Genomic DNA, 21396 nt, shown 5'->3' with positions numbered 1-21396 from the left:
AAAACATTAGATTAGATTTATTGCACAGTGATGGGAAGTATGTCATAGTGTGCATAGACACACACTTATTTGCAATTTTATTTGCAAATATATTTCTTTGACTGAGAACATTGCACAGGATGTTGTTTTAGTCACAAAGTTCAATGTGTTGGTGTGTTGGGAATGTCTTGCATTGCTTTTGTGAACCATTCAGCTGTGATGCTTTTTACATGTGCTTTTTATGGTACGATTTTAAGTGCAACAACAAAAAGGCTCATGTAATGTACAGACTTACAAGTTCAATCAAAATGTGCATGACAATCTTAAATATAACAGGAAAGTAGTTTATTTAGAAACTGTTTCTTTGAAGTTGACTGTTTTGAATGGATAGTTTTAATTTTTGGAAGTGGGGTTGTATGACGTACTTATCCATCGTCAATTTCTTACCTATAGTAGAAGGTGATCAGCATGTGGAATGGAATGGGATGGAAGTTTAGCAATGCACTGCTGTTGATGGGGGGCCAGCAATAAAATGTATTTTAGCCACCTAAAAGAAGTCCCACTTAAAAAAAATCTGAGAGTATTTGACGGGGGAAGGGGGAAGGGGGAAGTGATGCTTCCATATCGCTCTTTCCAAAGCCAGACTCCACTGGAAAAAACACAGTGTTTAAACATCGCTGAGCGCAGGAGCTACTGGTCTACCGCTGCCTCGATCAGTTATTGTGTTTGTGTTATTGTGTAACTTTGGTGTTTAAAAGGGTTAGTTTGGATTCACCAAAGTCACACAATACTACAAACTAACAGTAGACCAGCAGCTCCAGTGCTCAGCAAGCGAAAATGACTGTTTTTGTCAATGGAGTCTGGTGGCTTTGACGAGAGCGTAAACGTGGAACTGAAGCCGTTGACGGATTCCCTGTTGTTATGGGCTCTCTGACAGAAAGGTAAAGCAGTGAAAATACTCTCAATATAATGTACACTTTTTTTTTTAGGTGGGACTTTATTTGGAGGCTAAAATACATTTTGCTGTTGCCCCCAATCCACAGCAGTACATTGCTTAGCTTACATTTTGGCACTCCAGCTGTTTTGGCAAACTGGGGGCATACTGACAAACATCTCTTAAAAATGCAAACTATCCCTATGGAAGTGGGTTTGAAAGAGGTACTTACCCAAAGTTTATGCATCACCTGATACTGATTTTTTGTCTAGGTGGCTGAAATACATTTTGCTGCTGCCTCGTCCACAGCAGTACATTGCTTAGATCATGGCGATATTCCTGTCTGCTTCCTCAAACCGGGCGCGTGCTGACTGACATCTGCTGTGTATATTGATGAGTACCTCTTGCAACCCCACTTCAAAAAAAGCCAAACTATCCTTTTTAATGTCAGAATAATTTCAAGCACAACATGGAATTTGTGTTACCACATGTAACCTTCACTTTCTTACTGTTAGAACCAGGGGTATTTTCTTTAGAGGTGAGGTCAGCTGACATCACTTCAGTCAGTTTCCTACTCCCCACTGTATTGACCCCTGGTTGCAACAAGAGGACTGGCTTGATATTGATTTTTTTCCTCTTTTGGTTGTGACTCTATATTTGCGTTCTGAATGGCCTTTGACCTTTTGGAGTCTTGTCCAAGATCTTTTGTTGTGCAAACACCAGGGTTGTCTGTGACTCTGGGTTAGGGTTGAGATGGGATTTTATATAAAAGTGTTGCGGTTCCTTTTCTGACATTTATTCAATAGTTGGTGAAACTTTTTATTTGTGTCCCATTATGGCTGAAGTTGCCTTATTGCAGTGGGAAACATGGAGAGTTAACTCAAGCATATTGATGCTGTTATTGCCTTACAACTGACCAAAAGTGCCTTTCGATCATTGCCCTGTGCCTAAACTTGTTTTAAATGAGACTTTTAAAGGTGCACTGATAACATTGTTTTTGCCCAAATGCTACTTATTAGTACTTAATTCCTTTGTCAGTGCTTGTAGTTCACCTGAGGTATATTTTTGCAGTGTCTTTCTTTATTGAATGTGAATGTTAATTTCACAGAACTATTCTTTATACATCAGATAAAATAATTGCATCTCTTTGGTGTCCTGCTGACAATGGGTGACAGCAGCTTCACATAAGTTGTTTAATCTGATATTGGTACACCTCAGTGTGCCTTATGGAGATTCCTGGGAAATAAATATGAAATGAATGTGTAATGAAATTAATAATCTTATATTTTATGTTATAAAGCACAGTCAGTTCTTAATGAACAGGACAAAGATGGCCGAACACACAAAGATTTACTTTGTAAAATGACTTTCACTGAGGTGTGTGTGTATGTGGGTGGTTGGTGTGATGTACATTTCTTGAGAATGAGACTTTTTTTTTTGCCTGTTTTCTTTCTGATAATCACTTGAAATAGCTGACCTTTGTTCACTTAATGTTTGCCAAATGGGAAAAAGAATAAAAGGCTGAACTTTAATTGTTTGTCTTATTATGGGTTATAAAAATGTTAGAACTTTATTGTAAAGATTCCATTTTTAATGCAGTTGTAGAAATTTATGTGTTATGAAATTAAATTATTATGTACTCAAAATTCAGTTTGGTTTTGATTGACACAGGTTAATTGGTACAGTTCCATTTACTTTAAGTAGCAACCTGGAGGTCTTCGATCATTATACAGGAGGTTTACTCAAGGCACAAAAATGTAAAGGACTGTACTTTATTCATCAGAGGAGGGGATGGCCGGGGTGTGTCTTAATTTTTTTTTTTTTTTTTTTTTTTTAAATCTTGACCCTTCCCGGAGCTACAAATAGTTTTCCTTGAGCATCCCTGAGTGACTGGGGGAAAATGCGTGACCTTACGTCCACCACAAGTAACTCAGTTTTTTTTAATAGTTACACTAAATGTAGCTTTGAAGCCAATGCAAGTAGCAAACAGCACAGAGGGAGTTATCACAAAAAAACCCAGCTAATGTCTAATGCTTATTATTAGAGACATACTTGTCTGAGGCCATTAAGTGAACTGCAGTCAGCATCCTGTTGCTTGTGCTCACAGTCCTTTGCTGGGAGAAAGTACATTAAACTAAACTTAAATAACTGAGGGCATCGCCTTTAATAGTGATTCCAGACAGGATACCAGTGACACGTCTGACAGCTGTCAAAAATAATCAAATCATGGTATGTTTACAGCCTTTTGATCCACTGAACCCTGAACAAAAGAGAGGCTGATCTGAGATCTGAGATATTTTCCGGACACACGTCATGTGATTGAACCGTGCGCTTCTATTGGTCAGCTTCTACTCCGTGTTTATTTCCGGAAGTAAGTTGTTGTCTGTCTGTCAGACTTTCCATAAGGACCACCCAACCTGAAATCTACAGCGCCGGGGCGACAGGTAAACACTAACACTTAAACCATATTTATATGGATTCTTTCAGTTCATCTGGCCACATAATGAATCAGTTGTCACATCGATTTAATTAGTCATGTTTACGTTTCCAGATGTAGCCACTGTTAGCTGCTAGCCGTTGCTCTCCGTAGCTTACGTAATGGACTTTTGTCCACAAGACACATAATTGATGGTAGAAACACAATTCATAGCAGCCCTAAGTAACGCGAGAGGCGTTGTATCAATGTTTCAGCGAGGTAACTTTGTGAACGGGCAAACAGTGTCTTGTGGGAGTGCTAACACGGCGGCTAGCGAGGTCTAGCGTTCTACCATATTGTTAAGATGACGTTAGCCAAGATGACACACATGCTAAGATAGCTAATGCTGCCCACTTAATAATGACTACATCACTAAAAAATAAAAACTACATGGAACGCCACTCAGAACGTGTTAATATCAGAAATACAACGTATTTATTAACTGCTTGTCATTCTGTATTTTTCACCTTCCTAAGGTGTGTACTCATCCACAGGATGGCTCATTGGTTTCACAGAAACCCACTGAAGGCAACAGCGCCCGTGTCCTTTAATTTTTATGGAGTGGCAGGGAGCCCCGCTGCCAACAAGATATGCAAGTACGTCTTATCTCCATTTATTACACTGAAAACACTGTTATAAAACTGGACTGTGACTGTGTGACCATTATCACGGACAATAATATCGCAGTGCACTGTTTTGTCTTGTCTCCTTACCCCCCCTAATGATGATTCAGTGTTCTGGGACATGCTACTATTATTTGCACTGTCACCCTTTTGCTTTACAAGATGGCAGTGCCTTGTTGGATATAATCCCTCTGAATACTGTTATTATCAGCATATTTTTTAGAGGCATCAGTTGATGCTGTTTGTCTGACACATTCAGTGACCTGAGGACTACCAGGGCCAGACTGCTGGAGATGTTCACTGATGTCACGTGCAACCCTGAGATAATGAAAAATGCCACAGATGCATACTTCTCCCTCCTCCAAGGTGTGTTTACACTCCAGAATCTTAATGTGTAATCTTATCTATTCTTTTCTCTGTTCTTTTAAGGTGCTTACCCCTGTAAACTATTTTTTTAAAATTGATATCACACATTTCAAAACAAAGTTACAAAGTGCTTTACAAGATAAACACAATGAATCTATAAAACATGTAGGAGACAAAAAACAGTTTAAAATAGTATATAAAGTAACAGTAAATACCATCAGTTATGAAACAACCAAATGATAAATGAGTTCTATGAAGGGATTTAAAACAGGTCACTGAGTTCGTCAGCCCACGATTATCAAGTAGGGAGTTCCACAGTTAAGGGCTGTGGACAGCAAAAACTTGGGCCCCTTTAGTGGCAAGTTGACATTTAAGAACCACCAGTAGAGCCTTGTAGGAGGATCTCAGACAGCATTCAGGCTCAGATGGAATTAACTGATCATCGATATAGGCAGGAGCCTGGCCATTTAAGGCTTTACCAACAAGGAGTAAAACCTTAAAATCAATTCTAAAACTCAGAGGTAGCCAGTGAAGGGCAGCAAGCTTCTCCTAGTATGAGATAAAAGCCTGGCAGCAGTGTTTTGTATGAGTTGGAGTCTCTGGATATTTTGTCTCTTGATGCCAGACTAAAGTGCATTGCAGTAATCAAGTCTGGAGGAAATAAAGCATCACTTTTTCTAAATCTGCAGAGGCAAGAAATGACAGGATCTTTGTTAAATGTCTTGGTCGGACAAAGCAGGACTGCACCATTTTAGTTACCTGGGTATCAAAAGACAACGCAAAGTCAAATATGACACCCAGTTTATGGGCCTCTTCCATGCCTCCGTGCTGGCGTTACCCCTGGCCAGAGGCATTGTGTTTTTGGGTTGTCCATCTGTCCATTCTATTTTTGTGAGCATGATAGCTCAAGAATGCCTTTCAATTTCAATGGCACAACTGTCTGCTTGGACTTAAGGAAGAAATGATTTTGGTGGTCAAAGGTCAAAGACCTCATCTGTCTCATTATAATGAACACGACATCTCAAGAACACCTTCAGGAACTTAGCGATAAACTAATAAGAATGTGGTCAAGGTCAAGGTTACTGTGACCTCACAAAAAATGTTTTGTATGGCAAAATTTCACAGAAATGTCTAATAGGATAAAATGATGAAATGATGACATTGTATATGAAAAAGGGTCAAAGGTCAACTTCACAGTGACATCATACTGTTCTTCAAAAACACTTTTTCTGGCCATTACTTAAAGTCATAACTCAGGAACAGAAGGGGAGACATTTGGTCGGATACTGAATTGGTGACATGAGTCTTGGGTGTCCACCTTGAAACTGTGTTGATTGTCTAGATATTTCTATTATTTTTGAGTCATTCAGCTGCAGGACATTTTTGGACATCCAGCTCTTGATTTCAGTTAAGTAGGACATAAAACAAGAAACAGGCTTCCGGCTTTAATGGGACACACAGTTGCATATAGTCTACATAGCAATTAAAATCAATATTATGTTTAAGCATGATTTGCCTGAGCATGTATATGGTAAATAAGAGGGGGCCTAGGATAGACCCCTTCGGGACCCCACAAAAGCCAAATCACTGATACCAACAGTGTTTTTCAGTTTTGTTTTGATTTTTTTTTTTTTTTTAAATATTGTGGTTCTCCTGTTAAATGCAAATTAAACTCTTATTGTTGGGTCAAACACTCTTCAAAATAACAGAACTGTATTTTAATTCTGGTAGAGATCCCAACATTTCCCAAGATACCAGAAAATGTGTCTAAACTGACTTGCGAGACATTTGATTATGTCCATCTGATGGAATGGTGCAGCCATAAAAACATGGAGTCCCAGTGTAAACATCACATTGGTTCAATAAAGAGTTTAGGATAGAGAATATGCTGCATATGGTGCTATCAGACATGGAGGAAAAAGAAAGTGTTTCCAGCTTTTATGATACAAGGGGAACTGCATTTTTTAACGACCTGGACCCTATTTCCCCATGTTTTTGTGTCTGTGATTAATGTGATAAATAATAACAATGTTTGAAATTGATCCAGTACTGAGAGAGCGCTGCAGGTTGCAGCAGTGAAACAGACCAAAATGTAACCATTCGCTGCATGTAACTATACCGTCAATGTACTTCCACTTAAAGTGCTTGTTTTTGCCATTGACCATATCAGATTGTTATTATGAGTGTTTTACAACTCTGTTTTATGTCGAAGCCTTGTTAATGAAAGGTCTTGTTCTTTAATCTTACGAGAGGTGACTTGTTTCAGGAAGAGAACGGTGGAAATGCAAGTGAAAGATGCAGAGAGGAGTGCTAATTATTTTGTTGCGTTGGAGTATATAAAGCATATCTTATCTAGAAGATTTTTAGTGTCATGGCTGAATATTTATCTGATTGACAGTGTGAAAAAGGCAGCAAGATTTCAGAACGAGACTTCTCATTAGCGAGACTTGGACACAAAACAGAACAGAATAAGTGAGAGGAAACGTTTAATTTCTCTGTGGGGATCCTTTCTGTAATGTTGTCAGACACTCAACAATCTGAGCCTGTCAGTAGCTAAAACAAACACTTGGACGTAGTGGACTTAAATTGATGGGGCACACCTGCCCAGAGTGGCGATACTACAGTCTATTTTGCTGTTGCCGGCTACAGAGCTCCCTCGCAATACTGGACCAAGTTCAGAAATACATTGCCTGTTTAAAGTGGGAATATTGCACCGTTATGCTGCCTGGCTGTGCTGTGTTTAAGGTATGATTGCAGGATGGGGATACAGAGTTGTCTCGCCTTTAAGCCACCATGTGAAGTAGAGTGCTGAAAACTTATCTGTGTAAACAGAGCAGCCGGCAGGATGGGACCATGGACGGGATGGGTGTGACATTTTGAAGACGTGTTATGTGTGCGACCCACTGCGAAAGATTTAAAAATGATAGCAGTTAGTGGCTAACTCAGAGAGGAAAGGAAGAGAAGGGACTTTGTAGCGGCTCTGTAGTGTGACCTCTTTGTAAAAAAGGGCCATAGATAGAAAACATGGGAAAATAGGATCCAGGTTGGAAAAACACAGTTTCCCTTTAAAGCGAAATTAAAAGAAAAACTTGATGTTAAAGAGTTAAAAGCCACATAAGTGTGCTAATACTTTACATTATTGAGCAAGGTCTTGGCATATCATTGATGAAAATCACTGATTTTATAAAAGTACTTTGCATACGTACTTATGTTGATAATTATTGTAAAATGTGTTTCTGCATGTTTGCCTTCTACTATTGAATTCATTTTATTTTTAAATGTTTCTTTGGACCTGACTGACTACTGCCTCTCTTTTTTAAATATTGGTTCATGATACAATAGGCTTTATCATCTCCTTGGATGGAACTACACAGGAGAACAAGATGAGGTTCATCCAGAACTTCAAGTGGACTGACACCTTACAAGGAAACACACCAAGGTAACTGAATAGTTTAGGTCTCATTAGAAGCATTTAATTTAGTGTTCATGGTTGCGTGGCACTGTCATGTGGATGGGTTGCACTTTTAAGGATGGGCAGAGTAAACAGTTTAAAATGTTTATTCAGGACAGGTGTTTCATTTATATTTGAAGCACTGCCCATGGCTGCAAGTATGAAGGAATACTGAATGAGAATTTCTGGTCAGAAGTGATTACTAACAACTGGGAAACACATCAAAAACATGACTTCATGACTCTTAGTCATGACTTGAGAGGCAATCTAGTGAACACACAGATAAACATTGAACATTGGTGTTGTTTACTGTGTCTAATCCTGTGTGACGGTCCTCACAGCAATGAAAACTACACATAACCCAGCTCTATTTAGCTCATCACATTTTTACCACTAACGCAAATAAGACATAAAGAGGGCCCTTATTAAAACCATCTTAAGTGCATGGTCTTAAGTGTAGTTAGACCATGTCCAACTCCACTTTTGCTTGTTAAGCAGCGCATAATCTGGGCAGTTGGTTTTAGTCCTTGAGTTGTCATAAGGTGTGTTTTGGGTGAAACATAAATTCAACCAACCAACCAGTGTCATCTCCCATTCCCTTTAAAAGCCAGTTGCGCCTGGACCAGGCACACTGCTATTTACTTGGTGAATTTGACAGATTGGAGAAGCAAGCGGATGTGTGCTGAGAGTAATGCAGTAAGGGCAGTAATGTCACTGCAGCAAATATATACTGTGACATTTAAGAAACAAAACTTAGTTAAAGATCTGTAGTTATAAACTTGACAGAGGAAAAAGAACAAAACTTTTAGCATCTGAAATAATAAATGAAGTTACACTACCCCTTGTATTTAAGTGTGCAGCTCTGCTTTGATCTCTGCTACGTTCACATTTTACACAATGTCATGAAAATTATCCTAATTAATGATGTATTATTTCACCCATCCGTGTATCCCTGTATGTGAGTCAAGCAGAATGTCCACATGTTGTGAACCTGCCTATGTAGACACATCTTACTAGTGGGGTTGGGAATCACCAGAGGCCTCATGATACAATACTATCCCCATACTTAGGTCATGATACAAAAGTATTGTGATTTTAAACATTTTGTAATATGTTGAGTGTTGTGATAAATATAATATATTGCAATATATTGCAATATATTTGTTAATCTTTTTCCAACTGCAAATTAGGTCCCCAATGGAAAAATTTGTCAACATCAGTTTTATCTAATAAAATAAAGTTTTTGGTTTGTTCATTTCAATTAAGACATTTTTCTACAACAAAATGTATCTAGTGGACTGAAAAAGCAATTGAGTCTCTGATTCTAATAGGCTGCCAAAGGCTTAATTTGTATTTGCAATATTTATGTGATATTATTATTATTTATATGATAAAAAAAATAATATTTGGCATTCATCTGTCAGTATAGTATTGCCACGCAAAATATTGTGATACTATGCTGTATCAATTTTTGTCCCCACCCCTGGTGTTATCTATTATCTCATTGGATCTAATCCTGTGTTAATACCTCACAGCAGTGAAGACTATACATAACCCAGCTCATGACATTTTTACCACAAAGTCCTATGAGACATAAAGAGGGTCCTGTTTGAACAATCTACAGCACATGGTGTAAAGTGCATGGCAAGAATGCGTGTCCAACTCCACATTGCCAGTTTAACGAGACAGTATCTGGGCAAAAGTAAGGCACAAGGAGCAAAGGGGCTGTCTTTAGTCCCATAATCAATCATAGGTGTGTTTTGGGTGTAACATGAATTCAACCACTCAGATATATACAGTTTCACTATGCTGTGTGCCTCTTTGCGCCGGGTGTAAGATAGGACCTACTGACTTTCTGATCATAGTCGTTAGCCTGCAGAACCTACATCTACAGTAAGCTGTGTCTTGTAGGTGCTGCTCCTTTGTAATGTTAGCATTGTTGACTTGTGTGCTTCTAGCAGTCTGCATAACCTGCCATCTTTCCATACTCTCCTCCAGTGCCCAGCAGGATGCAGTCTTTGAACTGGTCTCCATGGCCTTCAATGTAGCCCTCTGGTACACCAAGTTTGCCTCGAGACTAGCGGGGAAAGAAAAGTATGTGTTTTTTTTTTGTCTGTATTGTTATATTAATTTATGTAGCATCAGTCAAACATTGAGTAATCCTTAAAATTGTACACTGCTTTGTTACTATACTAAATGTCTGTTACTGTCATGATTTCCTGTTCAATAGCATAACAGAGGCTGAAGCGAAAGATGTTCACCGGAGCCTGAAAGTTGCTGCTGGTATATTCAAAACCCTCAAGGTGAGCTACAGCTACAGACAGGCTTCTCCATATATTATTCTGGAGCTGTGGGACTTGGATGTTTGATGCTGTGATGGCAACTCACCCCCAGTCTTGCTCTTAATATTTCCTGATATGAGTTATTTCTGTGGTATACTTAAGAACTAAATTGACTGTTCACTAGTATCTGTTTTATGTGAATAATTAGGCCTCTGAATTAATATTGAGTGCTTTCATAAGCTCCTGTTATTGCACTTTTTACAGAGAAACCCCTTAATAAAGTATATGTTAATAAACTCCCTTTTAGTGACCCCAATGTGCCATTTTGCAAATAACGTATTGGTCTAAAGCAGAGGTTTTCAAATTTTGCTGCACTTTTTTTAATTAAAAAAGAATATAAAAATTTGAAAAATGAGGACCAGAGATGGCAGCTGATCTTGTTCCTTCTGTTGGCAGTACACAAGCCTCAGTCAGATAAATACAGTCTCTTAAACACAAAAGCAAAGAAATGCATAGATAAACAATACATTAATAACTTAAAAGCTGATTTTTAAAACAAGAAATTCTCTGGCATGTTTGCCACAGGAAGTCCACATCCCTCGTCTCATCACCCCAGCCGAAAAGGGCCGAGATCTGGAGCCCAGAGCCACTGATGCATATATCATCCAGTGCCAAGCAGAGGCACAAGAAGGTACAGTTGCTTCAGGCTTCAACTCTGCTCTAGCTACCATAACGCTACATGTGTATAGACCTGTACTTATTAGCCATAACTAACCTGCACCAGGCATGCTCTTTGCGTGTCAGACACATTTCTATTAGATTAATACACCTTGTTTGTGTTATTATATCTGTCTCTTATCCAAAAATCCCCAAAAAATATTTCACACTTACACTGTCTGAGTTGCATGTTGCGTTGCTGTTGCTTTGTTGCTTACTGTAGCATTGTGACATGATAGTGACAATATCTGTGTGCTTTAACAGATCTCCATTCACGACAGAATGTCCCCTTAAGAGGCAACACATTTATCTTACACATCATATTATAACCTGAAATAATACAATCTGAATATTGAAGGGATAGTTCCAATTTTTTGAAGTGGGGTAGTATGGGGTACCTATCCATAGACAGTGTATTACAAACAGCAGATGTCTGTCAGCACACTCCCAATTTGGAGAAGCAGGCTGGAGTCCCACAATGGAAGCTCAGCAATATACTGCTGCTATACAAGATGTAACTAAAAAAATCATTATCAGTTTTAGTGTATGCTGTATTGAAAATATATTTAATGCTTTACCTTAGTGTCAGACAGTGATTTCCAACTGGAAATATTAAGTCGTTCTATCGCTCTCTTCAAAGCCAGACTCCATTGAGAAAACTAGTGATTTAACATCACTGAACACAGGACTGGTCTACCGCAGCCTCAAACAGTTATTAGAGCCTGAGCACCATGCGGTGCGGGGACCCTATTGAAATGCAAGGAATTCTTCTTCTTCTTCTTAATTGAAATAAATTGCCTTTGGGAGGGACTTAACATACTCAAAACTCATGAAACTTTGCGGACATATCAGAAATGGTGGAAAATGCTATATTTAAGGCGTTGCATGCTTGGTTGTTAAAAAAACATACTGCGGTCACTCTGTCACTGCTGTGAGAAAAAATACATAGCGTCACAGCCCAAGTCACACGTGCCGGTGCATTTGAAAAAAGGCAAAAAGGCAACGTGACCGGCGATTTAAAAAAAAATGAGGGTCAACATCGGGGTAGCCTTTCCCAGGTGGAGAGAGCTGCTGAAGGAGAATCACAGCTAACAGCGCTGTTAGTGCTGTTAGCGGCGCTGGTCACTAACAGCAGTGTTGTGAGGAGAGGGATGAGGTGTGTGAGGATGAGCCACTTGTCAGTCGTCAAAAGACAAGACGTGATTGGTTTGTTTCGATTTAAACCTGCCCCAACAGTCCTACGTTGTAAACACAGCCAGCATGGTGAGGAGGGGGTTTGTCAACTCGCGTCGCGTATGTCTGTGTAGGAGCCTGAATGAATACTCCATGTAGTATTGGATGACATGGTTTCATCAACGTTATCATTGCTTTTTGGTACACAGCAGCTACCGTTATATGCGTTATACGCAATACGCGTTTGAAACAGTGAGGCGCTAGAGTGTGCTCTCCGTTTGAATGCAATATACAATCTCAACACTAGATGGGAGAAATTCCTACACAATGCCTGTTTTATAGGTTTGGCTTCAAACTTGGTTTGTGTGAGCTTGACTACATTGTGATCAAAAATTATTACAAGATCTGCCTCATGTTGAAGGGCACGCCTGCTGTGGAGCATTGAATTTTGATGTCTTTCCATGAAATACAAATTGCTCTAACTTTGAGTACATGGTCCAATCTCCACCAAACTTCACAGGATTCACAATAGTCCCGCCCTGAACACATCTATCCAACCATATTCCTCGATAGTCATAGCGCCACCTAGTGGTGACAAGAAGTACATCTTATCAGACACTTATCTTTTGATTTACCTGAAATTTAAATGCTGTGTTTTATATTCGATGTACAAAAACATGACATATCAATAGTGTGTTCTCCAGCGCCCTCTAGTGGAGAGAGGAAATCGTACAAAATGTGAAATAGGCCATTACAGCCCCCACACTTCATGAAGGATATGCCATCTCACTGAGTGCTGTGCCTGACTTTAACAGAAATGAACTGTTGCGTCAGACGGCGTCCTGCCAGCACACCTGAGTTGCGCAGAGGTGTGACAGCCCCGTTCATCGCTGCTTGCAGCTTTAAGTTTGTTTTGTTTGTGGTATTGTGTGACCTTTTATAAGGGTTAGTTCAGATTCACCAAAGTCACACTATAACACAAACTAACTAACTGATTGAAGCAGCAGCTGACCAACATCTGAGTCCAGTGACAGCAGATACTCATCACCATGATAAATATTACATCAATAATGATTGCTTATCATTTTCAAAATGTATTAATTTGTATCCATATTTTAGGTATTTACCATCTATTTCTCTTTTTTATAGTGACAATTGCCAGAGCGATTGAACTAAAGCACAACGCCACACTCATCGCAGCACTGGCATTTGAGACGGCAAACTTCTATCAGAAAGCTGGTCAGTATTTTGGCACTTGTGATTTTGAAAAGATTTATTGAAGTATTTATATTTGGCCATTATTTTTTATACTTCATGTCAGTTTTGTGTAAAATACTGTGTAATAATCAGAGCTGTCATGGGAGGGATGCAAGGCTCTGTGCGAACTCGACACGGGAGGTCCTTATCACTGACATATATATCCTGTGGCCATCCCAGGTCAAGATCAGTTGTGAAGCACAAGTCTGTAGAAATGCAATGCACTTGCATTATGGTTAACATTGAGATGAAACATTTCAAAATTTGGTGTAAAGGTTTAAGGGTGTGTTTTTTTAATGCTTCCGTGCCGGCGATAGCTGTAGCCAGAGGCATTACGTCTGTGGTTTGTCCTTCCATCTGTCCATCCCATTCTTGTTAACACAATATCTCAACAACACCCTGAGGAAATTTCCTCACATTTGGTGCATACGTTCACTTGGACTTAGGCTTTGAACTGATTAGATTTTGTTGGTCAAAGGTCAAAGTCACTGTGTCCTTGATTCTGTGTCGTTCTTGTGAATGGGATGTCTTAAGAACTAGTGATGACATGAGAACCGATACTCACGATACCTTTCGATTCCATGATGAAAAAAACGGCGATACTCTATTTTTTTGAAAAACCGGAAGAACCGATACCAGCTTAAGAATCGGTGCTATGACTCTTCTGGAACTGATGGGGGCAGTATACGCCATATAGCGTTACAGTCCATGCCTACATTCAGAGCGAGGGGGTGACAAGGAGGTAGAACTACACATGGCATACCTACACGTGAAAGGATGGCGGAAGCAAGTGCTTGAAAGTAAGCTGGTATGGTCCAGTACTGCGTACCACTAAAAGATTCCGTGGCGATGTGCAGTACCAGGAAGAGGAGAGAGTGGCTGCCTGCTAAAGCCCACATTCAGAACCAGTGTGCATGAGTGCAGTACACTCCCATAAATATCCTAAACACAGAAAATAAGAAAAAAATAAGAAAATCCAGGCAGAGATAAATACACGTGATGACTGAGACTGTATGAGTCGAAACATTGAGTCTATACAGGAAAATCCAGCCTAGTATATTTCTAACTGCACTTTGTTAAACCCACAAAACTTTTCAACGGTATTATGTATACCCAACTGCAACATAATAGGGTGGTCTCATTTGACAATTTTTACTTAAAACCAAAGAAAATTAGTTTTTACAAAGTTTTCCTTTCAGTCACAATGGCACCTTTTAGTTTGGCACCAGTGTCATGTTATGTTTGGGGTGCTGCAGTTGCTTCCTGGATCAGGTCCTGTGTCATGTCCTAAGAGTAACACATGCTCAGAGTGCATCACTTTGTTGCAGTGCCTTTGCTAATCATATCTTTTAGTATACAAACCAAAAACTGCTGCATTTGTGTAAAACTGACAGGAAGTATGTTGGATGTAATAAAAGGCCCTTGCAAAGCGTGGTGCCCTTTGCAGCTGCACCACTCTAACACACCATGTGACAGCTATGGTAGTAATGTGACTGTTGGTCAGTCACCAAGAGAGTGCTAAAGCTATAACTCTTCTATAAAAGACTATTAAAGGTCAGTATTTCTGTCTGCAGACCACACATTGAACACCTTGGAGCCAGAGTGCAGTAGCAAATGGAGGAAGTACCTTCAGCTGAAACAGCACTTTTACATGGCTTATGTAAGTTCATGCATATCATAATGCAGTTTAGCAGACTTTTGTCCCTGTAAAAGAACCTTGGATGGAATCTGCTGTCTTTACAAAAGAAAAAAAAAAGACAAATAAGGCTCCTGATTGTACTCATTCATTGTGTTTACAGGCATACTGCTATCATGGACAGACACTGCTGGCAAGTGACAAGTGTGGTGAGGCTATAAGATCTCTGCAGGAGGCAGAAAAGTGTATGTATATCTGTGTCTTGGATTCAACATTTGTGTCATCCATTGTTGCACCTAAAAATTTTGCTTTTAACCACATATTGTATTCATGTATTTGTACATGTTTTTTATGTATCTGTTCATCAAGTTACCTTCAGCCAATAATTCAGCTTCAAGCAAAGAAGCAAAGAAACAATAAACCTGTCATTGTTTCTTTGTCACCAAACACATTAGTAAAAAGTATGTTGTTATTCTTTTAGGCTGATTTTTATTAGGGCTGCACAATTAATCATAAAAAATAAAATCATGATCTCGGTTCATACATTTGTGCAATCTAATTTCTACATAATGGTGATTCACTCACTCCCATTTCCCTATGCATTCATGTCATGCTGCATTCACATGTGGCTTATTTGCTGCAGAACATTCCCAGTTACTATCAAGTGTTTCCTCTCTCAATGGGATCCCCCACCCCCCAAACAAAACAGAATATTCTGTTTTTGTTTTTTACCTACTGTATGTGCACTCGTTTCATTTTAGATCAGTGTGAGAGCCTTTACTGTGTTTTCCTGTTGCTCATCACAGGGGCAAAGAGAGAGAGAGAGTCACAGGCGACGTTACTTGAGTTAACAACCTCTTGTTACTTTACTGTAAGGGAAGTAAAATCTTCCAGATAAGTATAATTTATCGTTGTAATCCACCTAAAACCAAAGATAGACACATATCAACCCCAAACTAGTTGAGCTGAAATTGACAGGCTCCTCTCCCTCCAACAAGTGTGTATTGTGGCTCAGCTCATGTCTGTGAAGTATACATGAGTTTTCAAAGTGTCTATATGTTCAGAACTTTTGTAGCTTTGAACTGAATCTCTGTGGATTGAAGTTTAGTTTTTATCCTGTGTTCAGGTATCTACTGCATTTTACCATTTCATGTTCACTTTCAGATGAATAGGATTTGTGTTAAATCACTGCAGATGAAAACTCATTATTTACTGGTGTGGCTGCTTCACAATAGAAGCTATTAAATAATAAAACAATTTGGGACTCTTATTGTGAAGAATTTATAGTAAAATGAAACATCAACTGTTTTACAGTGACTTAACTCAAGACAAGCGCGTCATAATGGTCTGTGTATGTTATTTATTCTACACCTGTAACTAAGCATTTCAGTTCATCACTTTGATGTTCTAAACTAGCACAAAAAGAGACAAAAAGGGTTTTTTTTTCGTTAGAAGAGACTTTCAAGTTTAAGTCCAGCACCTTGATATGTCTTATGTTGTCATCTGTTAAAGTGCTATCTCAACAACAAGCAGACATGTTTTTCACTTGAGCATCTACGAGTTCAATAAATGTTTTTGTTGAGGAAAAATCAGTGTTGTGTGAAAGAATGGAGATCTCAATTCTTAGGGGGAAAAAAATTGTGATTCACATTTTTAGCAAAAACTGTGCAGCCCTAATTTTAATACACTCATCGTGTCTTGTTAATAAAAGTCACTCAGATATGCGCCATGTGACATGAATGCAGTTAGTGTGATGTAACATTATTTACAGCCTGGGTCTTCAACAGGGGGAGCCAGGACCCCTAGGGGTCGCTCAGAGTTACTGAGAGTTTTTTTTAATTTTCTTTTAAAATATTCATATACATCTGAAAATACACGTTAACATGAATGCAGCATATTTTGCCTTTTGCAACAACTTAGCCACCTGAAAAGCAGGTACAGTTTAAGGCTATAGCCCAAAGGCTGATGTGGCTCTCTGCTTTACAACCTCAATCTGCCCGGTTTAAAATCCAGTGCAGTTCAATTCAGTATACACAGTAGTGGGCCCCTGCTCCACTTCACTTTCAGCTAAGAGGTCCATGGCCTGAAAAACATTGACAGAATATTATGCATGTAATCTTTATTTCAAGTCCGTTATGCAAGATTGACTTACACAATAAAGCAGGGTAGAGTTGAGATTATGCAGTAATATTACTGTTAGTGCTTAGAGAATAAATTGTGTGCTCACTTGGGTTCAGGTGATATGGAGAAAATAAAATATCAAATCATATTTTTCAGCAAATACCTAAATATCAACATTGCAATGGTTTGACTATTGGTGCTTTCTGAAATTTTTGACACAATGAGATTTCTGATGAATAATCATAAGTAATGTGGATATAGTCACTGTATGATTAAAGGCAAAGAATAGAACAGCGGAAACAGTCTAAATTCAGAAAATGGCATCACTGTACTGTAATGTAGTCTTTAAAACCAGGAAAACACAACACATTACCATATTTGAAATCCAAGAAAATATCTACTCTAATATTACAATAATGATATAACCTGAATATACTGCTCAGCTCTATGTTATGTAAGATGCAGTTGACACTTAATGAATTTTTGCATATAGGGTATCATTACACAGGTGTTTCCTGTGTTTGTTTCCTGTGTGTTGCTGCATCATCTCATCATGAAATGAAGAGCTTTGTCGCTTCCCTTGCTTCACTGCCTGGATTTGTTATTTATTAACTTGAAGGCTTCTCTGTTTAGGTTACTCCCGTGCCGAGGCGCTGTGTAAAGAGTATCGTCAGACCAAAGGCCCAGGAACCACAGCCAAACCATCAGAGCAGCTGTTCTTCCTCAAACTGGGCGGCCTCATTAAAAACACGCTGGAGAAGTGTCAGAGAGAAAATGGCTTCATGTGAGTCAGTCAGGGCAGACACATACACTCTTGCATGTAGACTGTATACTGTACATACGCTGTTGTTCTTAAATGGAAACATCTTTATCTCTGACAATGTGTGAAACACAGTTATTGTTAAGTGGGAGCATTTTAGGTGGAGCAGCTTCATTTTCACAACATTTTTTATAAAAGTTAGTGGTGTGCACACTTTTTAGTTGGATGTACATATTGTATTCCCCAGTTGGAACATTTTTGGTTGCTAAATAGAGCTAGGTAAGCCTTAAGCCTCAAGAAGCGATCGAAATGATCAAAATTAAAATCTACATTTGTTGTCCACTCTGAAATTTAAGCAATAAACCATGAGAGGCTATGGTTTACAGTGACTTTAGAATGGCCAAGGGGCGTTGATAGGCACAACAAGGGGCTGAGTTTAAAGCCTGGGCCAAATTACCAGCATGAGCAGTGCATATGTGTTGCAGAACCTTTTGTTTTCAGTGCTTGTGTTTCCAAGTTAGAGCAGCCACACTGCCAACATGAGCAGCGCTGCTCAGATGCGCCTCAGCTGTGGAACATCCACAGAATAAAAGTTTCGCCTATTTTTTTCTGTGTGACGCATGCGATTTTCAGCAAAAATTGTCTTTTGATAATCATATTGAAAATATACAAACTTTGACTACAGTTTCAATGTCTTTATCTGTCACTGACATGGAATTTTTTTTTCTACTCCACCTTCCCTGTTTCAGTTTCAAAATAAAAACACTCTGACAATGTTTCTGTCAACAAAATCTCCTTGTTTTTTGATAGAGGATTGTGTGAAATATTTGCATGACCATGTTGACAATGCAGTGGCTTGCACAGCTCCATAAATGAGTGGAGTATCAGCATTTAACTGTGGAAATACTGTAGTTGTATTAGCAGGCCGCTCTGCAGCAGCAACACTGTCTGTGTGAACACTGCACACTGTGTGAACACTGTACACTATGCAAGCCGCAGGAGATCTGCGAGGTAACTGTCACGTACTGCTCATGCAGGCAGTGTGGTCTGCGCATAAAACCCCCTATACCATTCTAAAACCAGTGTAAACCATGGCGTCAAGTGGCTTATTGCATTTTTATTAACTGTTATGTACCTGGCAATGTTTCATAAAATGAACACCCAGAAAAAAAATGCAACTGTGTTGATAACAATCATTCTGCCTATCCAGGGTGTACCCCCCCAATGTTAGCTGGGATAAGCTACAGCCCCCCTGCAACCCCTAACAGAATAAGAGTATACAGAAAATGAATGAATGAATGATCATTCTTTCTCCAAGCAATGTAGTTCTTGCTGCAGTGGAAAGTGCCGTCTGTTTTACAAAATTGCGGCAACATGGAGCGATATAAGTTAACCTCTATGGGCTCTAGTATCCGTAACATTAGGAGTTAGAGATATAAAGTCCCCATCATGTTGTGCTCATTTTCCACAAGCTTGCTAGTAATGGACAACATAGTGAGGGAAAAGTGAGCGTAATAGTCTACAACTAAAAACATGTAGGCTAGCTGAAGTTGGTTAGATCGTGTATGGTTTATTGGCCGGCAGCAAAGTGACAGGACACACAGTTGATCCCCTGCTGCTCAAACATAAATCCTTGAATGTTCTTTGTTTCCTTCACAGCATTTTTTTGAGTTTTTGTGCGTTCATGAAATGACTGCATTGCGTAATTCTGGCCATATTTGTCCTGGCAAATGGTGGATGATTCAGGCTTCAGTTAGCAGTAGCTCTCTTGAGCTCTGTGTCTCAATAGTTACAATTGATGCAGAGTATTTTACAGTGACTTCAAACATGGCTCAGCCAATCATAACAAAGCCTTTAATTTTTTTTCTAATGTTAACACTGGATGTATTTCCTCAGATACTTCCACAAGGTCCCAGCTGAGGCGCCTCAGCTGGAGCTGAAGGCGAGTTACGGCCTGGCTGAGCCAATCCCCTTTGAGCTGCCGCCTCTCAGTGAGCAGTGCACTGCTGAAGTCTATGCCACCTTTGACCTGACCAAGGGATCCAAAAATGACAAGGTACTGCAGTTCCCCACCTTTATTGCAACATAGGCTGGGATACAGCATTCACAAACACCTTATCAAGTCTTTACTCTGAAGAAAACCGGATTAATAATTTCCATCTGCTTCTGACGCTGTGTTGTTTCACATCTGTGTGACTGTTGTAGGCCAAACCCAAGGAGGAGGAGGTGAAACCAGTGAAGGAGCCAGATCTGAAGCCTCAGAAGGACACAGGCTGTGTCCTCTCCTAAACTCTAAGCACTCTCCACTTTTAGCCTCATGCTTCAGTACCATCTATTGTAATGATGGCATTCATATTTCTCTTTATGTAAACCTCCATAGGAAAAATGTCTTTTTTTGTCATATTAATCCATGGTGTTTTAAATTTTATGCTGTGTATTGTATTTGGGTATTACAGCCAGTATCCTAGCATATAAGCCAGAGCCAGTCAGCAGAAATGATGACTTTGAATTAGGTCCTCACATGTCGGAATTACAAGTAAAATGATGATAAATAAGCCTTATTGGTAAAGTAGTCATATTAATGGTGCCTTTGGCTGCAATGTAAACCTGCTCACTGTGGCCTCTTGTACCCCTTTTCCACCAACATGGAACTGGTTCCATTCGGGTTCCTGCCCCTTTCGTTTGAACAGTTCAGCGAGCAGGCTCAGCGGGAAGCACAGTGACAGCTGCATTCAATGTAATATAGTTACCAAGTTAACTGCGCAGATGGGGGATCTGAAACATTTTTTGCTGACATTAGATATTACACAAAAGCCAGAGACTGTGTCGCGTTAAGTTGCAGTGAGCTGTAAACTCACCACTTCTCAGCAGAAAAGAGATAATGTTATCTCAGAGTCTTATGATGCAGAGTCTCTCCTCATCTCTGCTGCTGCATCCCCAGCTACCTGTAACAAAGAGTAGCATGAAAGCAAAGGGCACTCACTCTGCAGCAAAATCTGTGGGCCAAAACTCCCCCAGAAGTACACTGAACAACACACTGACTAGTAAAAAAAAAAAAAGACTGCTTGACATGAAGCAATCTCAGTCGATTCAGGGGTCTCTGACTGATGGTTCGAATCTCCAACTTTAAGGGGGCAGCCCTATAGTCCATGCTTGTTTATTGGATAAAAACAAATATCTGTAATAATAGAACAAAAGCTCACGGGTAATCAATGAGATCCACCATGTTGTTACCACTAATTACTGGTGATGGCCAAATGAAGCCTCATGAAGCATTGTCTTTGTTTTATAAGCCTACTAGATGATGCTTTTTGTTCAACAAATGGTTGAAAGCACATTGAAATGCCAGCCTTGGAGCCTCTTTCTTTAAACCCGAGAGCACCGTCTAGTGGGCTCATAAAATAAAGAAAATGCTTCATGAGGCTTCATTTGGCCATCACTACTGTCTACGTCTGCTGTGCATTGTGCAACACCATCCAATCTCGATGACAGTGTTGCCTCTCAATACTGGTGGACCAAGGTTCCAAAAACCTGAACAGAACCGGTTCAAGAACGAGAACTACTTTGGTGTAAAAGGGGTATTACAGAAGTGTCTGGTTTTCACCTTTCTAGCCCTAGAGT

At 39.5% G+C, this 21396-nt stretch overlaps 1 protein-coding gene across 2 annotated transcripts; it reads left to right on the top strand.

Moving 5' to 3' along the window:
* Positions 1-3228: 3228 nt before the first annotated feature.
* On the top strand, positions 3229-20808 carry brox (BRO1 domain and CAAX motif containing). 2 transcript variants are annotated; one of them, XM_033648010.2, is made up of 13 exons: positions 3229-3357; positions 3866-3985; positions 4272-4378; positions 7721-7817; positions 9828-9923; positions 10060-10132; positions 10697-10802; positions 13151-13240; positions 14833-14918; positions 15058-15139; positions 17649-17799; positions 19672-19831; positions 19981-20808. In XM_033648010.2, exons 2-13 carry the CDS (start codon positions 3885-3887, stop codon positions 20062-20064), a joined length of 1233 nt encoding a protein of 410 aa, XP_033503901.1. In that variant the 5' UTR covers positions 3229-3357; positions 3866-3884; the 3' UTR covers positions 20065-20808. The 2 variants fall into 2 exon arrangements, with proteins under 2 accessions (XP_033503901.1, XP_033503902.1); XM_033648011.2 differs by having other exon boundaries at positions 3270-3357; positions 3884-3985.
* Positions 20809-21396: the final 588 nt, after the last annotated feature.

The sequence above is a fragment of the Epinephelus lanceolatus genome, chromosome 13 (assembly GCF_041903045.1).
Source record: "Epinephelus lanceolatus isolate andai-2023 chromosome 13, ASM4190304v1, whole genome shotgun sequence".
Lineage (NCBI taxonomy): Eukaryota > Metazoa > Chordata > Actinopteri > Perciformes > Serranidae > Epinephelus > Epinephelus lanceolatus.
Note: the sequence above shows the minus strand (reverse complement) of the source record. Positions and strands in the feature narration are given on the sequence as shown.

Bases quoted from the DNA above. Each gene is read 5' to 3' on its own strand.
- brox (XM_033648010.2), top strand. From the start codon at position 3,885: ATGGCTCATTGGTTTCACAGAAACCCACTGAAGGCAACAGCGCCCGTG. The intron at 17,800-19,671 runs GTGAGTCAGTCA...GTATTTCCTCAG, and splicing joins CAGAGAGAAAATGGCTTCAT to ATACTTCCACAAGGTCCCAG. The intron at 19,832-19,980 runs GTACTGCAGTTC...TGACTGTTGTAG, and splicing joins AGGGATCCAAAAATGACAAG to GCCAAACCCAAGGAGGAGGA.